Genomic DNA, 22,567 nt, shown 5'->3' with positions numbered 1-22,567 from the left:
CAATAAAATTGACCGTTACTCACCATTACTCCTGTCACAAAATAATACACCCGTTAAAGTCTAGGTTGTATTTTTTTTTTTTTCAGTCCATCAACTAGTCGGAAAAAGCCATAATAAATAATAAATGGGAGGTTAGGGGGGCGAGTCCAAATAATTTGACATATTTGAGGATTTTATTAAAATGTAACGAAATGGTTACTTTTCCTGGTTATTAGTTAATTTTATAATGTAGTAATTCAGTTACTAACTCAGTTACCTTTTTAGAGAAAGTAACTGGTAACTATAACAAATTACTTTTTTTAAAGTAATGTGCCTAACATTGCTGTGCAGGAGGCTAAAACAAACAAAACAGGCTAGGTCTAAGCTAGAAAGCTATAGCTCTGGTTCAGGGCTGATGATCTATTTTTGTGGTACAGTAGCTATATAATAGCTGTAGGCTAGCTGCTGTTGCTCTGTTAATTCCTGTGCCTGCTGTAGCTTAAACATCACAGGTCACAGGTTTTAGTCTTGAGAGGTCTTTGATTCAGTTCCTTTGTTTTAATTTGGTGGGTGAGTTAGGTAAGAATTCATGTTTCTTTTCTTTTTTTTTTTGCCATATTTTAGAATATGAAAGAATATGCAGCAGACTCCCCTTCAACAAGGGACAACCTAGTTGTTGGTATAGCAGAGAAAAAAAAGGGAAAAATAAATGCATAAATAAAGATACATTTAAACGAATAGAAAGAAATAAAAGAGAGTAACGAGAGTAACATACAAAATAAGTGTACAGCATAAAAATAGTCTTAGAATAAATACTCTTAGAATAATAGAATACTCTTAGAATAAATAAATGAGCAAATGGGCAAATATATAAATTACTACAGTATAACAGCCAGAACTACTGATACACCACCTTTATAGCACCCACCTCCAAACCGATCCAAATAACTAATTAATGGTTTCCAATGAGAGTAAAATCTATTGGATAACCCTCTCAAATAAAATATTTTTTTTCCAATTTTAGCAAGGACATAACATCACCTATCCATGATTTAAAAGATGAGGGTAGGGATGATTTCCACAGCAACAGAATTCTCCTGACGAAACCAAGGTCCCCAGAAATGTTCCCATGAGAGGGTGTTTCTCCTCCCAGAATTTTATCCATCAAATGATGCACGTGTGCTCATGTGTGTATGTTACTGATCTGTAATGTTATGATACACTTGTATAACAATCATCTTTTCATCCAGGAAAAGGCCAGTTTCCCTCCATGAACAAAACGGTAAGGGCGGCATGGGGCGTGGCAGCGGCCGGAGACCTGCGGGGAAGCTGCCGTCCCAGTCGTCCCTGGATGAGCGCGTCGCCCCCGGCGACAGGGGAGAAAGGCGGCTGGGAGACGGCAGGAGGCTGGAGAAGATCCACTCTCAGGACTACCAGGATGGGGAGGACCTGGGGCGTTCAGAAACGCACCGGAGGCGGCCGGAGGACGAGGAGCAGAGGGAACGGCAGCGCCGTGAGGAGGAGTTCCAGAACCGCTACCGCAGTGACCCCAACCTGGCCCGATACCCGGTCAAACCGCAAAAGGAGGAGCAGGAGATGCGCATGCACGCTAAGGTGTCCAAGGTACGTCATGAACGGCGACACAGTGATCTGGCAATCAACGAGGTGGGACTGGGACCTGGTGAAGGAGGAGGAGGAGGAGGAGGAGGAGGAGGAGGCAGCGCAGGTGAGGTACCTGAAAACCGTCTGGCCAGGAGGGGCGGAGGTGGGGAGGGAGACCGCAAGGCCACCCTGGACAACCACCGAGCCTACTCCGTGGATAGGACCGTGGGGGTTGGAGGAGGGGGCCCTCCACCCGCTGGTGGTGGTGGAATGAGATCAGGGCCCCAGGTTGGGGGGCCGGCGCCTCCGGAGTGGGGTCCCAACAAGGGCCGCCTAGAACCCGGTCCGACACGGACACCGAGGGACAAAGGTGGGGATAACCTGCTGAGGAAGGACTCCCAGAGCTCAGACCAGTCGGAGTCTTTGCGGCCGCCCCCTCCACGGTCGTACAAGAGCAAGCGCGGAGTCAACAAGAGGCAGATGTCCATCAGCAGCTCAGAGGAGGAGGGCGGCTCCACGCCCGAGTACACCAGCTGTGAGGACGTGGACATGGAAAGCGTCAGCGAGAAAGGTCAGTCAGACAGCTGTACTCGCTCCACTGGGTTACTGAGCTAACATCGCCTGCTCTCATCCATTAACTACTATTACACACTGCTTCTTAAAGTTATAGTTATTAATGTCTCTGCCAGTGTTTTTGTCTTTCACCAAAACCTGGTAGTGACAAAACCCTCTCTCTCGCCTTACACACTCATCCTCAACAAACATACACATGATCCTCATTCTGTCTACATGAATCAATAAGGATCTTCATTATTTATTCTGCATTTGTTTTCTTCTGGTCATTGACAAGAGAACAAGGTAATAAGTTTTCAGTTGGAAGAGAATTGTTATCCAGATGAAAGATTCCTTGAGGTAAAGAGAGAATGTCCTAATAAAGCTCCTTTCCATTTAATGGCTGCCACCTTCCCACGCTTTACAAACATATTCATGGCCTGAGTTTCTAAAGTCAGCTTGGTAGTAGAATTATGATAATGTGCAACAACAAAAAAAAAGGAAAAAAAAAAGTGAGAGATATTTTGGCTGGTCAGATTATTCTAATACCAACACATTCTAATTTCAGACTGTAAAACTATACGATAAGTGATAGGATGAAGCACCCACCCAGCACACGGTGCATCACTCTCCCTGTGTGTCATCTACACCTCTGTACTGTGGCTAAACCCTGCTGCTCTCAGGACAGCACTCATTTATTTGGAGAGTTCCTGTGATTTAGGCCAGCAGATTTGTGGAATTAGGTCAGTGGCTCGCTTGCTACGTAATGCTTCACAAACCCATCCAGCTGCACCCGAGCCAGCCGTGGACCACCCGCTTAAAGTCGAGCTCGGTCTTTGGTCGCGCGTTGCATCGGTCACTGGCGTTTTCTTGGTGTCCGTGCGTTTTGCAGTTCAACCACTTTTGCAGAGGTAATGCTGGGCTGTGCTAGAATAAGCCATGTGAGAGTGTCTAAGTTCAAGAGGCAGTAGGTAGAGCTAGCTCTGCTCCATCAGCTTATCTCTCTCACCGGCCACAGAAGGGGCCTGTTCCAGATGTTTTAATCCAGATTACTATAACTCAGGGACTGGTAATGGGTAGATGGTGTGGATTGGGATTATTAGCTGTTTTAAACACTCTTTAGCTCGATGGGACTCAAAACAGGATGTTTGCTTTTACTCTCATCTGTGACATGAGGAGCAGTGTGTACTGTAGCATGTTTCTCTACATAGAAACACTGGGTTAAGTGAGATGGGTCAAGTGTCTCTTTCGCATTGCATTTCATGGGTTGTTGTTGCACTGCAGGGCTTTCATGTGATCGTCTGCGTTACAAGGTTATGAGATGTGATGAACAACATGTTATGTGTCTGCAGTGAGAGCCTCATAATTTAAAGGGATATTTCAACATTTTGGCAAATTCGCCTATTGCCATATTGTCGGTGTATGTTGTTTTGAGATCAGCGGGGCAGAGACGTGAGCTCCTTACTGTAGCTAACGCAGCTAGGGCTCATGGTATTTCTACGTTTCACTCGTCAAACTAAATACACAATCCAACAACTCCAAAACACTCTTGTGGACAAGTTGTGACCTGCACATTCACCACGCTATGAAATAATAATGTATAAGTATGTAACATTACGACACATGAATACACAGAACTACTTTCGGATTGTGTATTTGATGAATTTGATGAGGGAAAGCCTGCCAACTCTGCCCCGCCAATCTCAAAACGGCTTGCACTGACAATTAAAGGTTACAAACCTACTCCTAAAAATATAGGGATAGGCAAATTTGCCAAAATGTTGAAATATCCCATTAAATGTAACAGCCTTACCAGGGGACAACCGATTATCGGCCATGCCAATTATCGGCCATGCCAATAATCGGTTGATTCCAAATGAATATCGGTTCTAAATATTAGTTACTGGTCTCCTAAAATAAATGTATTTGAAAACGCACTCCTTTGGGTCTGATGCAGTGGTCTCTCTAAAGATAGGTGCCTTTTTTTCTAATACAATACAACAAAAAATAATGAAGGGAAACAGTGAAAACTGATAGTGTTTGAAGCTGGCAGGTAGTTTTACATTAGTTGTAGGTTTATAGAGCTGCCTGCTATATGGCTGAATCTGGTGTGAAAATAAGAGAAAATAGGAAAGCTGTGAGCTTGGCAGCTAAACAGTCAGCTCAGATTTGCCATGAAGCTCTATTAAGATTTGGTTGATAACTTTCCATCATGTTGTCGTCATGGGGCATATTAAATTATATTCTTAACATAAAAACATAACAAAAAACACAACAACTTCATTGTTATGCACCAAAACACCAAAGCAAATTCCACATAAAAAGGAAAAGGCAAGAATCAAATAATTGCTGTGATTCTGGCATTAAATATTACCATTCAAAAAAACATGAGAAATACATTGCAGACTTAGTTTGTTGATATAAGGTTGACCTGTGTGATTTCCCTGTTGGACTATGTTAGAGTCCACTGAGAAACTGTTGCAGCTCTGAGGTGAAAAACAAAGAATCTACAGAAACAAAACAAGACGTAAGATGGTGAAACTCTGACACTGATCTGTGCAATAACTCTTTCAATGGTTGATTGTCTTCCTTATGATGTGTAGATAGTTTAAAAAAGCTGCTTCAGTAAACGATCCATATTGGATTAATTAGGGTCTGGGCTGAAAAATCACCAAACTTTGCAAAGGTCCAGTCCCATGCCAGATTCACTCAATTCCAAGGACATTATAATTTATGACATTTTGACCATTTTTGAAATCTGCCTTGACAACTGCTGCCTGGCTTGTGACTCCCTGAGTCTATTTGAAAAGACACAAAGCAGGTCTCAGTTCCAGATAATTAGCACAGTGAGTTAGGAGCTGGTTCTTGGTGTTGGAGGATTTGGGTTCAAGACCCAACAAGGCAGCTGATTAAAATACCAGATGGTCTTTGTGAAACAAATGTACAAAATCTTAGAGTCACAGTAGATGTTTAACAAATACACATCAGAATTTTACCTCATTTTGTGAAGCCACTGTAACATCGCCACTTGTCAATTAGCTCAGTGCGATAGACAATGGTCTTTGGTTCCAGAGGTTGCGGGTTCAATCCTCAACTGATGCAAAGTGGACATTATACAGTCAACGGTCTTGTCTTCCTATTCTCCTGTTTGTTGTTCAGAATTTGCCAAAAAATAGCCCGGACCCGACCCATCGCTGCACAGCAGCTATAATTCATTACTTGTATTTCTACTGCTAGTGCCTGTGACCAAAGAGCTTTATTAGTTTTAAGCTGTAAATCAAGTCGATGGGATTTCACATTTCACAGTATCATGGATTGGATTATAATCACTGATCTAGTGGTTAACATAAAAAATCTCCATGGCTCCACCAGTAATCACCACAGGGTAATTAAAATAAGAGGAAACAGCCCATACAAGTTAGGATGAGCTACAGTAGTAATGGTAAAGTGTGACCTTATCTGGAGTAATGAAGAATGGTCCAGCTGAACTGATGCAGAGGAGTGTGTGTGTGTGTGTGTGTGTGTGTGCGTGTGTGTGTGTGTGTGTGTGTGTGTGTGTGTGTGTGTGTGTGTGTGTGTGTAGTATAAAGCGGCTGTCAGCTGTTGTTAGGAGTTGCAATAGATGCATTTAATGCAGAACACAGACATAAAGGCAGTGTGTGCTCATTGCTCGGATTACAAGCTTTGACTCTTCCTCACGCACAATGGACATGACAACATAAGAGGATATTGTTATGTAATATTCCTGCATGAAGAGTTGATTATACTGTATGTTGGTAGAATGCTCTTAGTAGGATCATTGTTGACAGTGTGGCAAGAAGTCATATCTAACTATATAGTTTATCCCACACTGAGGTTTTCATGTCGGAGTGTAAAACCTACCACCTGCAAATGAGCCAAAAATGTTTCCTTGCATCCCGGTTTGCTACTACAATGTGTGGCCTTCTGTACATGTCCATAGACTTTCCATTGGAATTCTGTCATGCAAATAACACCCAACTTCAAGAAAGTTTAACTTTTCTTTTTTAAAAGGGACATTGTGTAACTTCTCCTGTTATCTATTCATGAAAATCAATCATTTCGTTCAAAAGTATGTTTTTCATTAATCAGTTACCACCCCCATCAACAAACTGAAGTGTTCCTTTCAGCTCTGAATGAGCCGTTCATATCATTCATATCTACATGGAGCGGGTAAGCTCGGTGCTGGCTGCCATGTCGTGTCGCCATGTTTTTACGTTCAGTGGCAGCGTGACGGTACGAAACCACGGAAAGAGACACCGGATTGGAGGGTTACACTGATGCTGCATTCACATGTAGTCGGGCAGACGGCCGTCGGTAACAAACCAGATGTCATTCTAGTCACAGAAGTCGAGAGAAAGCCAGTAAAACGTTTACACAGAGGCTTGTTTATGCCGTTACGTGCAGCGGCTGTCGTCCGTCTGCTGTCTGCCCAATTTCACGTGAATGCAGCATGAAAAATACGATTGAGTTACTTGCGATATACAACCGCAACGCTAGATGGGAGTCATTCCTACACAATGTACTGTACCTTTAAGCTTTATAACCTCCATGGATTTCATAAAACTAACCTGGTGTGCATTTGGAGGTGGCCTGTCCACAGTTTAGCATACGCCTCTTTTGTTATGGTGTCTGTTTAGCCCAGTGTGCTCCATAATAGGTACATTTGTGCTGATCTCTAACTACACACACACTCAAGCCCATTGCGTTTATTAAGAACAATAATATGTTAATACCTGCAAAGAGCTGATGCTTTGATGTGGCATCAGTTAGAGAAGCAGCTCAGGTTTTGTAATCTGCCCAGTGTGTTCATCCTCCAAAACCTAAAAGGTCCACTCAGCAGTTTAAATTGTGGAGTCAACATTTATCCTCTCAGGCATTCTGAGTGGACTTTCACATTTCAGATTATCAGCCTGCATTCGTGTTTACCTTTCACTACCTCCAACACGCACACTCTCATTGGCTAACCTGTAAGAGCAGTCACTATATCCACTTGATTCCCTCTGGATATCACGACAAATGTCTCAGACAAACACCAGTTCATGTTTTCCTTAGCTTTTCATCAACGTTCACCTCTATTCACCCCCTTTCCTTGTCCCTTTTGCCAGAAACTCTGGGTTGAGTGAGTGAGTCTTTGTCTCTCTCTCTCTCCCAGGCGCAGACATTTCTCTTATTCTGAATCTCTTGTAAATCCCTATCCGATGTCATCTTGCTATTGTTTTTGTTCCTGCGGTGGTGTAGCAGTTTAGCCCCTCTGCTCTCACTGACCATCTGTTAGTGTCAGTTTAAGTCAGGGCTGGAATGCTCTGACTGTCGCTGCTGTCCTGGCATCAGTTTTGGACAGGTCGTCTTGGCAGGAGCTACAACATTCGACCTCACTCGTTGTTTTCTCCTCTAACTGTTGTTAACTGGTCAGTCAGGTCCCTCAGGCAGCGTACTCTCCCAGGAGTGCAAAGTGAGCCACTGTGAGCAAACGTCTTTCCTTTTCCTGTGAAACAAAATAACTAGCCATCATATTAATGATTTTGATCCCCTCCCCTGTTTGGGCCATAAACAGTCAAATTACAGTAAGAAGAATTCTGTCATTGACACTGACGGATAAAAGGAAAGAATACTAAGAGGTCACAGCCACTATATTATCTTCCCATGAGCCAAATGTGGTAAAGGAAATTCATAAACATAACATTTAGTAGACACTAAAGCCAGTGTTTTCAAATAACAGAGCTGAGGATAGGCCTCTCACAATCATGAAATTTAATTTGCGATTGATGATTTCATTGTCCTTTTCATCATATAAGAACATAGTTAAAGGAGAATTCCATTTTTGACCCCTAAATTGTTTTCCTGATGGTCACCTTTACAAAAATAAACGGTTGAGCAGTGCAATGGTAATGTCCATAATATCTCCGACCATTTATTTTTGTAAATAAATCATCACAACAAGGAAAAAGTGTTTGTTTCTGTGGTGGGGAGAGCAGGCGCTCTGCGATCGGATAGTAATGTCTTTCCAGGACGTTTTTACATGCAAAAACACAAAGTTTATACTGTTTATACTGTACACTATATGAGTTCAGTGGTGTGTCATAAGGATTCCAGTCATATACCATAGATATTTGATTGTTTTCTGAGTGTTTGTTGTGGTTGAAAGAATTGCCCCCATAGGTTAGCGTTGTCGCTATCCCTAGCGCCGTCTAGCCATGGTGTAACTCCGGTTTTCCTGCATCAATTTTAGTCGCGTTTTTTGCTCCCCCCAACACTGGGTGACCATCAGGACAACGATTTAGGGGTAAAAAAATGATCGGAATTATCCTTTAAACACAGTTTAATAATACTCATACACCATATGAAGAAGAAGAGCACATTTCTGTTTGTTTCATCCAGCTGTTTTTATACAGATGAATGAATAACCATTATGCAAATGTTGCTCAAATCATCGCAATCAGGCGATTATGTCATAATTGACAGGCCTAGCTGAGGAGTCATTAGACTTCAGTGGGGACTGTTTGTCACTGTGGGTTGGTCACACACGGTCTCCACCAACATGTGTGTTCTTTGGGACAATCTCACAGTGTGTTTATGAAAGCCTAGTGTAGTGTATAAGGATGGGACGATAAATCCGCTACACTACAACCTTTACAGGGGTCAAGTGATAGGACATAAGATGATTAAATGGATAATTGGTGTTATGTGTGTGAGGCCATTCAGTCAGTCATTTAGTCTGAGACATCTGAGTCTCTTCTGTCTTGGGATTGTAGGATAGAAACTCTCCTGTGTCTGAGTGACTGACCACCCTCCTCTTTCTCTCTCTGCCTGCAGGTGACTGGGACTGTCATCCTCTTGATCCTGCAGTATGGCATGTGAGTTAACAGTCAGACCGACACATGCAGGTGCATCAGTGCAAATTAGGGACAGGAACATGTTTGTACACATCCATGGTTTAGTCCATACAGGTTCTGCACTGATCTTTTTTTATCACCCCTGTGCTTCCTCCTGTCAATACCTCAAAAATATATATCCTTTTTCTTCTTTCCTCACCGCCCTCTTGTCCATGTAGCATCCAGTAACATCATGGCAGCCATCTAAAGAAGGGGACCACATGATTGGACGCATCACTCTGAGCAAGCGATCGGCCATGCCGCGCGAGGCTGGTTCCCTCCTCGGCCTAAAAGTAAGGAAATCATTCCTCATTGATTTGTGGTCTTTGTTTGAAGGAGCTTTTTGTAAGTCTTACTATTACGACAGAGTGAAAAAAATGTTGTGATTTTAGCATCAAACTTCTTCAACTATTGTCTCTATCTTGTCTGTTTGACAAGCTGCTACATTACTGATAATAACTCATTATAGCCTGGGAAACCCTGGCAGATTAGTTTTTGAGTACAGATGAGGAGAGAGAACAAAAAGTGAGTAAAGAAAGGACTGTTTTTTTAAAGTCCAGAAATAATAATGTTTTGTGATGTCTGTGGGAGCTGGGGTGTAGTGAGTAGAAAATGCTGAAAGTATTTGACAGCTGCAGAAGTCAGTATAATAGTGCCTGTCGAGCAGTTCTGCTGCCATCACGCACCAGTGTTCCTGTTTTTCTTCTTTGTGTGCAGGTGGTAGGAGGGAAGATGACAGAGACAGGAAGACTTGGGGCCTTCATCACCAAAGTCAAGAAAGGCAGCCTGGCAGACATTGTGGGACACTTAAGAGCAGGTGTGAATCCATTGAACCTATAAGCAACATGTTCAGTGCATTTGCACCTTTGTTGGAGCCTGTTGTACATTGTGTCATCATCAGTAATGGTTGTAAAAGCATCCAGGAGCTTTTGAAAAGGTCAAACTGAAGTGAAATTTAGTTTGCTTCCTAGATGTGGTGATAGAAAATACTGACAAAATTCCAATATCACAGTATCCAGCAAGTTAAACTCTAAAGTGGGAATCTGTGCTAACGTGAAGAAGCTAGGTGAATTAGCAGCCACAGTGTGAGTAGAGTGTCTGCTTTCAGAGTGGAAACTGGTTATTTAACCTAGATTACCAGTAAAAATGGCTTTTATCAACAGCCATAGGATATACAATACAATATGATGTTATCTAGTGTAGTGCCCACCACACAAGGAATTAGAGTTCTCAACTGGCCAGAAAATTAAAAGCTGACCTGGCCCGACTCACTAGCATTAAAGGGATATTTCAACATTTTGGCAAATTAGCCCATTGCCATAATCCCTATAGTCATAGCAGTAGGTTTGTTACCTTTAATTGTGGGTGCAAGCTATTTTTCAATCGGCGGGGCAGAGATACAAGCTGCTAAGCTAACGCTACGGAGACATATGACTTTCCCTCATCAAACTCATCCTGCACATTCACCACGCTATGAGATAATAACGGAACATTACGAGACAGAGTTGTTTTCGAGGCAAATGTGTAGCCAGAACTACATTCCAGACACGGCTGCTGGTCGGAGTGATTTCAAAAGTAAAAGTAGTTCTGACTATTTGCTTCATGTGTTGTAATGTTACAAAAGTATACATTACTATTTCATAACGTGGTGAATGTGCAGGTCACAACTTGTCCATGAGAGCGTTAGAGTTGTTGGATTGTGTATCTGATGAGTTGGATACCATATGCCCCTGTAGCGTTAGCTGAGAAGCTTGCGCCGACAATTAAAGGTAATGAACCTACTGCTATGACTAAAGGGATTATGGCAATGGGTCAGTTTGCCAAAATGTTGAAATATCCCTTTAAGTCTCGGCCCGAACCAGCCGCAAGAAGAAAACAAAAAAAGTGCTACAGCCACACTTGATGCTAATATTGATGATGACATGATTGTAAAATGAATCTTCTACTCTAATGACCTTATAACTTAAAGCAGAAGTAAGTGATATATTTGTGTTAATGTAAGTCTTAAATAGTTATATCTTCCGACAGCAATCACTTACATAGAGTGTTTGGACTGAAACACGGGTCTGTCAGTCCCTCTGCTCTGCTCTGAGCCGAAGAGAAAACATTTATCGTATCCTACAGTTTTTATCCAATGAGGAGAGAGAACGGCATGCAGGGCTGTGTGTGCAGCCAAGGGACGCCGTGAATGTGGTGACGGAGGGACGAGGACTGTTATGGTGCGTTCAAGGAAACTCGTATTTTTCCGACCGTGAAGTGGTACCAGGTCGATCTGGTACGAGTTCACCGGTCGGAAGTTACGAGTGGCCGTTATAGTGACTTTCACCGGTAAAACAGGTCGGAAAAACACGAGTGGGTTGCCTGAAACGCTACAAAGTCGTAAGTTGTGACTTGAAGCTGTAATTTACGATTTCAAAAGCCTGCCTGGAACGCAGCATTAGCGAAAACGACCGGACCACTTACTTCTGCTTTAAATTAAATACCAAATGGGACTGGACATACAGGCAGGCATGAGAACTGTGTAGAAGCCATCCTATATTATAAATGAACTAACTTCTGTATTCTTCTGCTGAATCATTTGTATATATTTTCGGCCTGAACCAGCATGTCGGACAGGCCCGGGCCGTTGTAAACCCTACAAGGAATATTATGTGGTCTAGTCCTATAGTCACCAGACCTCCCTGCAACCCTGACTCCCATTCTCAGTTGCTTGTGAAACGCCAAGGAGAGGCCCGTTTTAGAAATTTAGTTTGACTTTAGTGAATCTAATTCCTTTTTATCAGCTGGCTCTTCATAAACAGACATACAGGATGTATCACCATCACGTGTGTTGGTCGGCCTTGTTCTAGGTGACGAGGTGCTGCAGTGGAATGGCAAATCGTTGCCAGGAGCGACGAAGAAAGAAGTGTACAACATCATCCTTGAATCGAAAGCTGAACCCCAAGTGGAAATAGTCGTTTCTAGACCTATTGGGTAAGATCAGTGTCAGTAATGAGTAATGATTATCTATTACCTGAGTGATGCCATTGATTTTATTCTGACAGACACTTTTGATATTTCTCCTCCCTTTATCTAAAAGCTCTATCCATCGAATTATGTCCAAAAACTTCTTGCGAAAAGTGTATAGAGCCTATCAGTAAGTAGAGTTGATTGAATGGGCCACGCTCCTTACCCTCATGCCTCCCCTGACATCCCTCAGATCCAAAAGAAAAACCCCTTTTACCAGCTCTTCCTCTGTTTTCTACTATGCACCATGTTTAATATGTTAAGTGTGTATTGGACTGAGTGCTTGCTCTTCTCCTGTGCAACTGTTGGTTGACATGAGTCTGTTACTCATTCATTTTTTAAAAGATGAATCGACACGAATGTCTTGAATGTGTCTTTACCTTTGCATTGTGTCTTGATGCATAATCTCTACATTTGGTTTGCTTACTGTTGTAAACTGACTGTTTATTGATCGTTTGTACAGAGACACCCCAAGGATCCCAGAGTCCTCCCACCCTCCTCTAGAATCTAGTAAGTGTTTTTTTATGGGCAGCTTATGTGTTAATCCAGTTGTTTACATCTTATGTTTGAAGTTTTCCCAAGGATTTGTGACAGGGGGCTGTTGTTGTCCTCATCCTTCAGCAGGCTCCAGCTCCTTTGAGTCACAGAAGATGGACCGTCCATCTATATCAGTGATGTCCCCTACCAGTCCCGGCACCCTCCGAGATCTTCCCCTGGTGCTGCCTGGACAGCTCTCTGTGAGTATATGGAGGTGGCTGGACAGCAGCTCATGTTGATAGATGGATTATGGATAGAGGTTAACTGCCTCCACACATCATTTCAGGTGAAGCTGTGGTACGACAAAGTGGGCCATCAGTTGATCGTCAATGTTCTTCAAGCCATAGACCTGCCAACCCGACCAGACGGACGACCTCGGAACCCCTATGTCAAAATGTACTTTCTGCCTGATAGAAGGTAAAGACAAGCATCCATCCTGTGTTACAGTGCAGCTCCTTCTCACAAGTATTTCTTACTATAAATTAGGGATAGACCAGTTATCGGCATGACTCATAATATCGGCCGATCTTCAGCAGTTTAATGATGATCGGTATCTGCCGTTTTTTTCACCGATAATCAATGAAATAAATGTATTTCAAAACGCGCTCCTTTGTGCTCCCCCTCCTTCTGCCTGACAATGTCCTGCCCACAGCCCCCACTGAACCAAGATTTGTGTTGGACTTTGTTATTCTATAAAAATTGAAGGTCTTTTAATCACAGATATTCACAGTATACAAAAAACAAACAAACAGTACACTGTATTTAAAGGGATAGTAGCATTTTTTTAAAGTGTGGTTGTATGATCTACAAATAGCCCCTACGTACTTCAACTGCAGTAGAAGACTCTCTGCACTCCTCCCGTTAGCAACGCCAGCCCATAGCCCTGCCCAGAGATTTACAACATACAGTGTTGTGAATGGACCCAAAGAAACGGCCTATTTTCGCGGCCTAAAAGAGGTTTTACGTGAAAAAAAATACACAGTTCCATTGTTCGCTATAATATAATTTTTTCCAGCCCTTCAAAGTGCAGGAAAAACGCTGTTTTTATTTGGACTTAACCAACTCACGTATCCCTCCGGCCAGGGTTAGCACCCGCCAATCAGCAGGTGGTTAGGTCCTAATAAAAACTGTGTTTTTCCTGCACTTTGAGTGGCTGGAAAAAATTATATTATAGCGAACAATGGAACTGTGTATTTTTTTTTCAGGTAAAACCTCTTTTAGGCTGCGAAAATAGGCCGTTTCTTTGGGTCCATTCACAACAATGTATGTTGTAAATTTCTGGGCAGGGCTATGGCCTGGTGTTGCTAACGGGAGGAGTGCAGAGAGTCTGCTACTGCAATATAAGTACTTAGGGGCTATTTGTAGATCATACAACCCCACTTAAAAAATATGCTGCTATCCCTTTAAGTTTAATCCCAGGTGTGTTCTTTTAAATTTTGACATCAAAATTAAAATTTTTATTGCAAACGAATATCGGTTCTAAATATCGGTTATCAGTTTCCTTAATAATCAGCAGTATCGGTATCGGCCCTGAAAAAAACATATCGGTCGATCCCTACTATAAATGAACCCTCGCCTGGGCCTTTTATTCTGTTATGAAGGATTAAGTATTACTGTCTTTAAAGTGATGTTCAAGACGGTCCTTCTCTGTGTGTTCACACATTTGTTTCAGTGATAAGAGTAAACGGCGGACTAAAACGGTGAAGAAGAGTGCTGAGCCTAAGTGGAACCAGACCTTCTTATATTCCCATGTTCACCGGCGGGACTTCAGAGAACGCATGTTAGAGATCACGGTGTGGGATCAGCCCAGAGCGCAGGAGGAGGAGAGTGAGTTCCTGGGCGAGGTGGGTCAGACACGTCTCTATACACTTTTTTTTATGCACGGTTACTTTGCTGTTCAAGTGTTTGCTTGCTTTCTACCTTTGTTTTTGTTGTAGCATGGGTTCCTGCAAAATGTGTAACAATTTAATTGATTCAATTATTTGATTATAATTAGATAATTACAAGAATACAGCTTTACATCAAATACAAATCATCTTATCACATAACTTCCCACATACCTTTCCAGTTGCAGTTAAAGTAGATGGATACCTTGACTAGAAATTAATTGCATGGTGCATTTCAACAACATAAGAATAAATCAAAGGTGCAATGATTTGATTAATATATGAAGGAGAAAAAACATCTTTCTGCTAAACAAAATCATAACATATTGTACAAACATTCAGTTTGTCCTATGATAGGTGATTTGAACTTTTGAAATATTGAAATATTAACTCCTCAGGATTCCAAGATGATTCAAATTGAAATCTCGGAAAAGGGAAATGAATACCAGGTTGAACTTGTTGTAACTAAAGGACATCTGTAAGGACAGGGTTAATGTTAATAGGCAACATGTCAAAAAGGTTGGAAACAAATAGCAGTAATTAAGATCCTCAGGGCTGAAATGGTTCAGTCTCAACACATCTGACATTTTCTCTTCTTCTCACTCATCTTCCACCTCTCTCTCTCTCTTTCTCTTTCTCCTATCTCAGATCCTGATTGAGTTGGAAACAGCTCTGCTGGACGACATTCCTCACTGGTATAAACTTCAGACACATGACGTGTCTTCCATCCCTCTGCCCCAGCCCTCTCCATACCTCCCACGCAGACACGTCCACGGAGACAGCCCCAGCAAGAAACTACAGAGTATGTTTGGTTATACACAGTACATGTACATGTGTATATATATATATATATATATGTGTGTGTGTGTGTGCATACGATTTAACATGTGCTAAGTGAACCTACAGTATGTGAGCGTGTGGCTGCTAACCTCTCCTTTACTCAGCTCTCTATTTTCTGTCTGTTCGTGTGGGAGACGAGAGACAAAACCTTCTCAACCTTACCCTGTCTCGTATGTGTCCTTTGTGTATGTATGTGCGCGTGTGCAGGATCTCACCGTATCATTGATACAGAGTTTGATGATGGTTTGATGGTAGTGACTAAAGGTGGGTGGGGGGCATGGTTACTGAGTATTTTTCCTAGTAGTAGCCTGTAGGCGTCCAGCACTGGGTGAGAGAGCATCTTCTTGCATCCTCGCTCCATCTCCCTTCAAGCTTCCTCCCGGCTCCACCGGATGTTTCTGAACAAATTGTTCCCCAAATTAAATAACTTTCTGCCGTATCAGCAAAAGGCAACATTCAAAAGACTTTTGCAATTAATCATACAGTAGTGCTACTTGACTGCAGCTTCCGAATCCCAGTATTGTGGCGTACAGCCTTGACACTGCTGAGGCGTAGCAGTGCACTGTACTTCAGTGAGGCTGCAGTGAACAGCTTCTCCTCTTCTGCTGGGCTGTAGAAACACTGAAGCACCGAGTGCATGTTGGACTGTAGAGCTACAGTTAGTTCTCTGCCATTCCACCGAGTCTCCTGTCATTCTCCTGCATGCTTCTGCCTAGAAGTTGCTTCCTTCATCAGAGGACACGTAGAAGCTTAGTTTGTCTTATTTTGCACAGTCGATTCACTAGAACTGCTTTGTTGTTGGACTGTTTCTGCTGTGACTCACTGCTGCGCTTTACAACATTTACACTTCATATGAAAAGTTTAATGATTAATCTGCTACTATTCTGAACATTGAGCTCAAATTGTGACTGTGGGCATGTCTGTAAAATTCACTGGACACATTTTTGTGTTCTCCACATTGTTTCCTTTGTTCTATTTAATGATACCTTACAGTAAATGCTCCTCAACACAGAGACAGTAGGTTTATCTTCTGACTGTCACTCTTCAGAAGAAGCTTTTCCTCTCACATGTGTTACTGTATGAGAGGTAACTGTTAGCTGTCAGACAAGTGGAATATTCAAGTGCTGTGTCAACCTGAACTAAAACCCTGTGTATCTGATGTTTCATAGCTAACTTGTCTAATAGGATTTTTATATACTCAGGGTTGTACTCTTTTTTTAGAAGCTATAAAAACTCGTACTTTACACTGATTCAAATAGAAAAGTTTCTTGTCCATCCAACACTTGAAGGTCGCATAACTTTATCTATGCATAAAACAGAAATTATCTTAGACTTCCAAAAATACATTTTCTCTTTTCCCAATTTAATGTCACATCTATTTGTTACAGCTTGTAATCTGAAGGCTTAACTGTGTTTTTAATATCTATATCATTAAACTATTTTTGTTCTTACCAATAGCAAAAGAAGTAGTAGATGTTGGTCTCAATTCTACCGGTTTTCTTGTGTTAGGGTTAGGGTTACAACTCAAACTCATGTTTTATTTGTATAGCATATTGAAAACAGCCAAAGTGCTGCACAAGTCCTCCAACATGACTCGAATCAAGTGCCAGCAATATAAATTACAGTACGATAAACAACATAAATTACAAAAAAATAAATCAGCAAATAAAACACCATTCCTAAAGGTAAAATACAAATAAAAGCCATACTAATAACAAAAAGTCAAAGTTAAACTTGATCTATACATCATAACATAACATAGTATGTATTTATAGACATATTTAAAATATATTGCCTATGGTCCTAGACTTTGCTTCCATCCCTTCATAAGATTTACACATAGAACTGTAACCACTGTCAGGTCTGATGGAGACACTGCAGAAACAGTGAGCCACCCGGGCTAGCTCACCTGTCGCTAGCTGGTCATCTGCCTGTAAAACATCCTGCTGTGATGTTCTACAGTCCGTCAGAGAATGGCACCTGTATGCTCACAACTTCTGCACTCTAATCAAAGGACACACAACTAATTCCTGGATGTGTTCTGTGTGTGTATTCATGTTTGTGTGTGTTGTATCCATACAAATCCATGAATCAACAAATGTGTCGGGATGAATGTGTGTGGATTTGGCTGTTTTGTGCTCGTGTGTATGCATCCATGCTGGACCGCTGTATGTATGTATGTATGTGTGTGGTGTGTGTTGTGTGTGTGTGTAGATGCAGAGCGTAACTCCAGGGAGAGAGAGCGTGGCAGTACGCTGGCTGTGCCCGACCAGGAGCGGCCCGTCCAGCACCGCTCCCGCTCGGTGTCTCCTCACAGAGAGGACTCGTGCAGGGCCCGCTCACGGCCAGCACACGTTCCCATGCAAAGGTTAGGAATACACACCGGCTCGGTAACACTTTATTTGAATAGGTGTTCATAAGACTGACATAACCATGACATGACACCTGACAAGACAACATAACCTGTCATAAACATGTCATACTGGACCTAATTGTCAAACTTAAAAAAAAACAAAAAAACATTTAGCTTGATATCTTAAAGGTACATTGTGGAGGAATTACTCCCATCTAGCTTTGCGGTTGTATATCGCAAGCAACTCAATCGTATTTTTCATGCTGCATTCACATGAAATTGGGCAGACGGCAGACGGACGACAGCCGCTGCACGTAATGGCATAAACAAGCCTCTATGTAAACAAGTGGTGGTCTGTCAGCACGAGACAAAACAATACACGTGACAATATGTTGTCATGGCGATGTCGTATTGTTTACCTGACCCACGTTTTACCGGCTTTCTCTCGACTTCTGTGACTAAAATGACATCTGGTTTGTTACCGACGGCCGTCTGCCCGACTACACGTGAATGCAGCATCAGTGTAACGCTCCATTCCTATACTTTTGAACAAAATAATCAATTTTCCTGAATAGATAACAGGAGAAGTTACACAACGTCCCTTTAACGTGACATCAAACTGTCATATATGGATGGTTTTGACACTGTTATAAACTGATTTGACTATGTAATTACACTTAATGACATATTAATGAAAATTTTAAATCATTATTAAGTCACTGTAGGAGGGAAATGTGACAGTTATAAACTAATTTGGCGGTGTAGGCCTAGTTACAGTTAATGACATCTTAATGAAAATATTTATGACACAATTGTAATGATCTTGTGACAGTCAGTGTCAAAACATGTAGTTTGATGTCATGTTAAAGGGATAGTTCAACATTTTGGCAAATTGGCCCATTGCCATAATTCCTATAGTTTTAGGAGTAGGTTTGTTACCTTTAATTGTGGGTGCAAGCTGTTTTTAGAACGGCGGAGCAGAGCCGCAAGCTGATGTCTTGGTTTCCCTCATCAAACTCATCAAATACACAATCTAACAACTCCAAAACGCTCTGGTGGACAAGTTGTGACCTGCACATTCACCACACTATGACATGTTTATAATAGGTTATGTTGTCTTGGTTTATGTCAAGTCATACTGTAACAACAAACAATGTCAACTTTGCATCAAAAGTGACATAACTGAACAATGTTATGTCAGTCTTATGAACACCCATTCACATAAAGTGCTACCAATTGTTCTGTTTGTTGTCACACTGTAAAATCATTAACTAGTATTTAAAAGCATAACTTGTGCTAAATCGTTTTATCCATTGGTGAATTGATGATTTACTGCACTTCCTCACATCAGACGTTTCATCTTGTGTTGTCTTTAACAGGCTGGAGGTGTTGAGAGCAAAATGCTTCCTTTACTAATGTACATTTCTATTGTTCTTCATTTATATTGTGTCAGATTAGACAAGGGGTGTCAAATGTACGGCCCGTGGTCCAAAACCAGCCAGCCAGAGGGTTCAATCTGGCCCATAGGAAGAATTTGCCAAGTGCAAGACAGAAGCGACATAATGTTGTTGAAATGTCGTTCTACTTATAATGTATAAAGTGAAAATTCGTGTTCTCATTATTTATAGGTTTTTTTATGTTATTATTTTACTGTTCTGGCCCACTTGACCTCCAATTGCGCTGTATGTGGCCCCTGAACTAAAATGAGTTTGACACCCCCAGATTAGATTTACAGTAAGGATGGACTAAATTGTTTTACTATGGACAAACTAAAAACCAGACATTTTTTAATTCCATCAGGAGTCTGGATGAGATCCACCAGAACCGCCACCACTCCCACTCCCCATCCTGCTACCACGACTCCCACTTGGAGCGCCAACGCTCCGGCGATTCGGACTATGAGTACTCTGAGGACAGGTAACCTGTTTGAAGGGTCTGTGGGGAACCACAGGGGCTGAGAGTTAGTCTTATGACTGTGTGGTTCAGTTGAATTTTAATTGTAGTAATATTGAAGAACAGGATGCACACACTCATTGGGTCAGTCCTACCAGTAGGCCATTCAGTAGTTGTAGTAAGCTATGCACAGGCTCTATACGTATTATAAAAGTTGTGTATTGTTTTGGATAATCACTGTGTGTAATGTGATATTTACCAGACTGATTTCTACTAATACTACTAACAGTTTGAAACTAGCCATTGCAACGTGTTTGTTGTATCATTCTGTATTGTTGAATCCAGACTTTGAGTGAAAACTCAGAATTATGATTTCCTGGTTTCTGTCATTCATAAGTTCACTTTGCCTGTCTGAGTTGCCATCCTCTTCTTTTGTGTTTTCTCGGGTTGTTTTTCATTTGTTCACCCATCGTCATCGCAATGACAGTGAGGTCCTGGAGATGCACAGGTCTATCCGGGGCGGGAGTGCTGAGTGCCTGCACACAAACAGGTAAAACAAACAGGACAGTCGCCATTCAGGTTTATTTTCATATAATGCACAATTTTACCATCATTTCCATCCTCACTATACTTTAACAACTTCATCTTAATACACAATGTTGATATGTTCTGTGTGTTGATTATCTTGAATGGATCTTGAGTGTATGTCTGCTTTTGTGAAACTGCATGAGCCCAAACTCAGTACATCACATTAGCATCAAGACGTTGTACTGTAGCACACTCATACATTCATGTCCAGCTACTGTTTATCACTACAGTGCTCTCATATAAACACACACAACAAACTGATCAGTGTGTGAGGGGATTAGAGACCTGCTCAGTGGTTGACCTTAAAGAAGGCAAAGCTCTCTTGATTAATTTCTATCTTTTTTTTTTTAGTTTTGTTTTGCATTGGATGTGCTCACTCACGACAGTGTGTTGTATTTTTTCTTGTCTTGCTTTATGTGCATGATCTTCACTCATACAACCAGGGGTGTAGGTAGATACAGCAACACACTCCCCCCCAAAATGCCCCTGTTAGTAAATGGTATCCATAAAGACATTTACAGGTAAGTGTTTAGTGTGAAAGTTCTTCTTGCGTATTCGTCTCTGTGCCTCTCCAACTTTCCCAGACACATTTGTGGAGTTGGTGGGCCATTTAGTTGCGGCGGTGTTTCTCTTAACGCAACAAATGCCCATAAGTCTCCCAGACTGCTGTGCTGCTTGTGCTTCCTTTTGGTCATTGTGTGTACCAAGGTGCTTTGTCGTGGTGCTATTGTATCTGGCTAAAGGTTATGTGCTGCTTTTTCCTCTGTATTGAGCATCCTCTGAAGAGCCCCAAGCCCCATGTCTGCTGTTTCCTATTCCTTCCGCATTCTTTTTCGTTGGTTTATTTATGAACGCGACACTCGCGAAGCGTGCTCTCTGGTTGGCTGGATTTTCCGTTCGGGCTGCCGTACAAACATGGCAGCGCAAGATGGCGACACTCTCTAAAGCAGTGGTTACCAACCTTTTTTGGCTCGTGACCCCATTTTGACATCACAAATTTCTGGCGACCCCACGCCCTCAATCAAGATGCGCCAGCTTAGATATTTCTATATGCTGCATTTTATTTGAAATCAGTTTGTATTTGAGAAAGTGAAAGTATAGAATACTGTTGTTTAAGATTGTGTGTGGTGTTTTTAATCATACTTTTAAAAGAATAATAATTAGTTAAAAAAATATTTTTATCAGTAATTTTATTTTTTATCAAATACTAGACATTTCAGGCGACCCCATTTGAATTCCAGGTGACCCCATGTGGGGTCCCGACCCCAAGGTTGAAAAACACTGCTCTAAAGCAAGACCCTTGCTATATGTATATATAAAATAATAATTATAAGGCTACGAAAACCAAACAAATTTTATTTTATAGCGATTATACACTTTTACAAATATATTAATGTTCAGATTTTGCCAATAAACCTTGACAATTATTACACACTGGACCTTTAAGTATACAACAGGAAAACATTTAAAAGACAAACTGCAGTTTCTAGTCATGTGAAGCTGGTTCACCACTTTGATCCAGACTGAGATATCTGAGCAACAATGCAATGATTTTCCACAAAGTGCAAACTGTTATAGTGTTCTAGCTTTTGGTGATTCCCTGAGCTTTCGTGTCATCTAATTCTTTATTATTCTCAAAGATCTCAGTAGATATAATCCTGTCTGCTTTGGCTGTGCTTTGTAGTGCAACTCTACATCATCCTAAACTCACAAATACATCAAATTACTATACTACCAGTCCAAAATTAGTGCTTTATGGAAAGCTTGGGACTACTTTAGAGCTTGCTATACTAAGTTCCTGTAGCAACTACAACTGGAAAATCATCTTATAGTGCAACCAAGGGCTCAGCAACAGTAATGCAATAGTTAATGGGTTAAAGCAAAGCCAACAATATTGTCATTCAACATATGAATCAGATGTTGATTCTGTCATCATTTGCACCAGATCACATCAGAACATTGTAGACTCTTTTCTACCTCTGGACCAACTATACCAAAACACATGACCATGTATCAGATTTACTGTGACGCTTCATCCCCGGCTAACCACCGCACAGACTTACCTCCCTTTCCTGCATTTCCCTCTGTTCTTCTCTAATCCTTTGTATGGCCCCCCTATACATTTTATAGATCTACTCTAGCTGGTTCTTTCCTCCCCACGTGCCGCCTCAACAGCATTAGATCTGTAGATTGTGTTATGTAATCAGCATTAGGCCTACATGTAATCTCCCAATATATGTGTTTGGGGTCAATCCACAGGGAGGGTAAAAGGAACTATCTCTATACTCTTGCATAATGAATTACGTAAGAGTGTGGAGTATGTGCTCATTTAGTGATTTTCTGTTTCCGCTCATCACCAGCATCATTCAGCAGGTACATTTCAACTGTCAAGTGATACCTTAGATTTGATGAGAATAACAATAGCATAATTGCCTCTC

General features: G+C 41.6%; 1 protein-coding gene across 1 annotated transcript in view; it reads left to right on the top strand.

Annotated features, from left to right (window-relative positions):
• The window catches only part of rims1b (regulating synaptic membrane exocytosis 1b), an 84,086-nt gene that overhangs the window by 42,370 nt on the left and 19,149 nt on the right, over nt 1–22,567 (top strand). The window contains exons 5-20 of the mRNA XM_085767306.1: nt 1,230–2,152; nt 8,968–9,008; nt 9,206–9,319; nt 9,744–9,843; nt 11,876–11,999; nt 12,106–12,162; nt 12,496–12,542; nt 12,654–12,769; nt 12,856–12,986; nt 14,242–14,413; nt 15,104–15,257; nt 15,503–15,559; nt 17,510–17,663; nt 19,449–19,565; nt 20,029–20,091; nt 20,573–20,650. Of these exons, the coding sequence (XP_085623432.1) occupies nt 1,230–2,152; nt 8,968–9,008; nt 9,206–9,319; nt 9,744–9,843; nt 11,876–11,999; nt 12,106–12,162; nt 12,496–12,542; nt 12,654–12,769; nt 12,856–12,986; nt 14,242–14,413; nt 15,104–15,257; nt 15,503–15,559; nt 17,510–17,663; nt 19,449–19,565; nt 20,029–20,091; nt 20,573–20,650 (2,448 nt within the window). The remainder of the gene's footprint in view (nt 1–1,229; nt 2,153–8,967; nt 9,009–9,205; nt 9,320–9,743; nt 9,844–11,875; nt 12,000–12,105; nt 12,163–12,495; nt 12,543–12,653; nt 12,770–12,855; nt 12,987–14,241; nt 14,414–15,103; nt 15,258–15,502; nt 15,560–17,509; nt 17,664–19,448; nt 19,566–20,028; nt 20,092–20,572; nt 20,651–22,567) is intronic.

This window comes from Trachurus japonicus, chromosome 1 (assembly GCF_045865225.1).
Source record: "Trachurus japonicus isolate A0001 chromosome 1, Traja_1.0".
Lineage (NCBI taxonomy): Eukaryota > Metazoa > Chordata > Actinopteri > Carangiformes > Carangidae > Trachurus > Trachurus japonicus.
The sequence above is the reverse complement of the archived record's forward strand: the minus strand, read 5'-3'. Positions and strand labels throughout refer to the sequence as shown.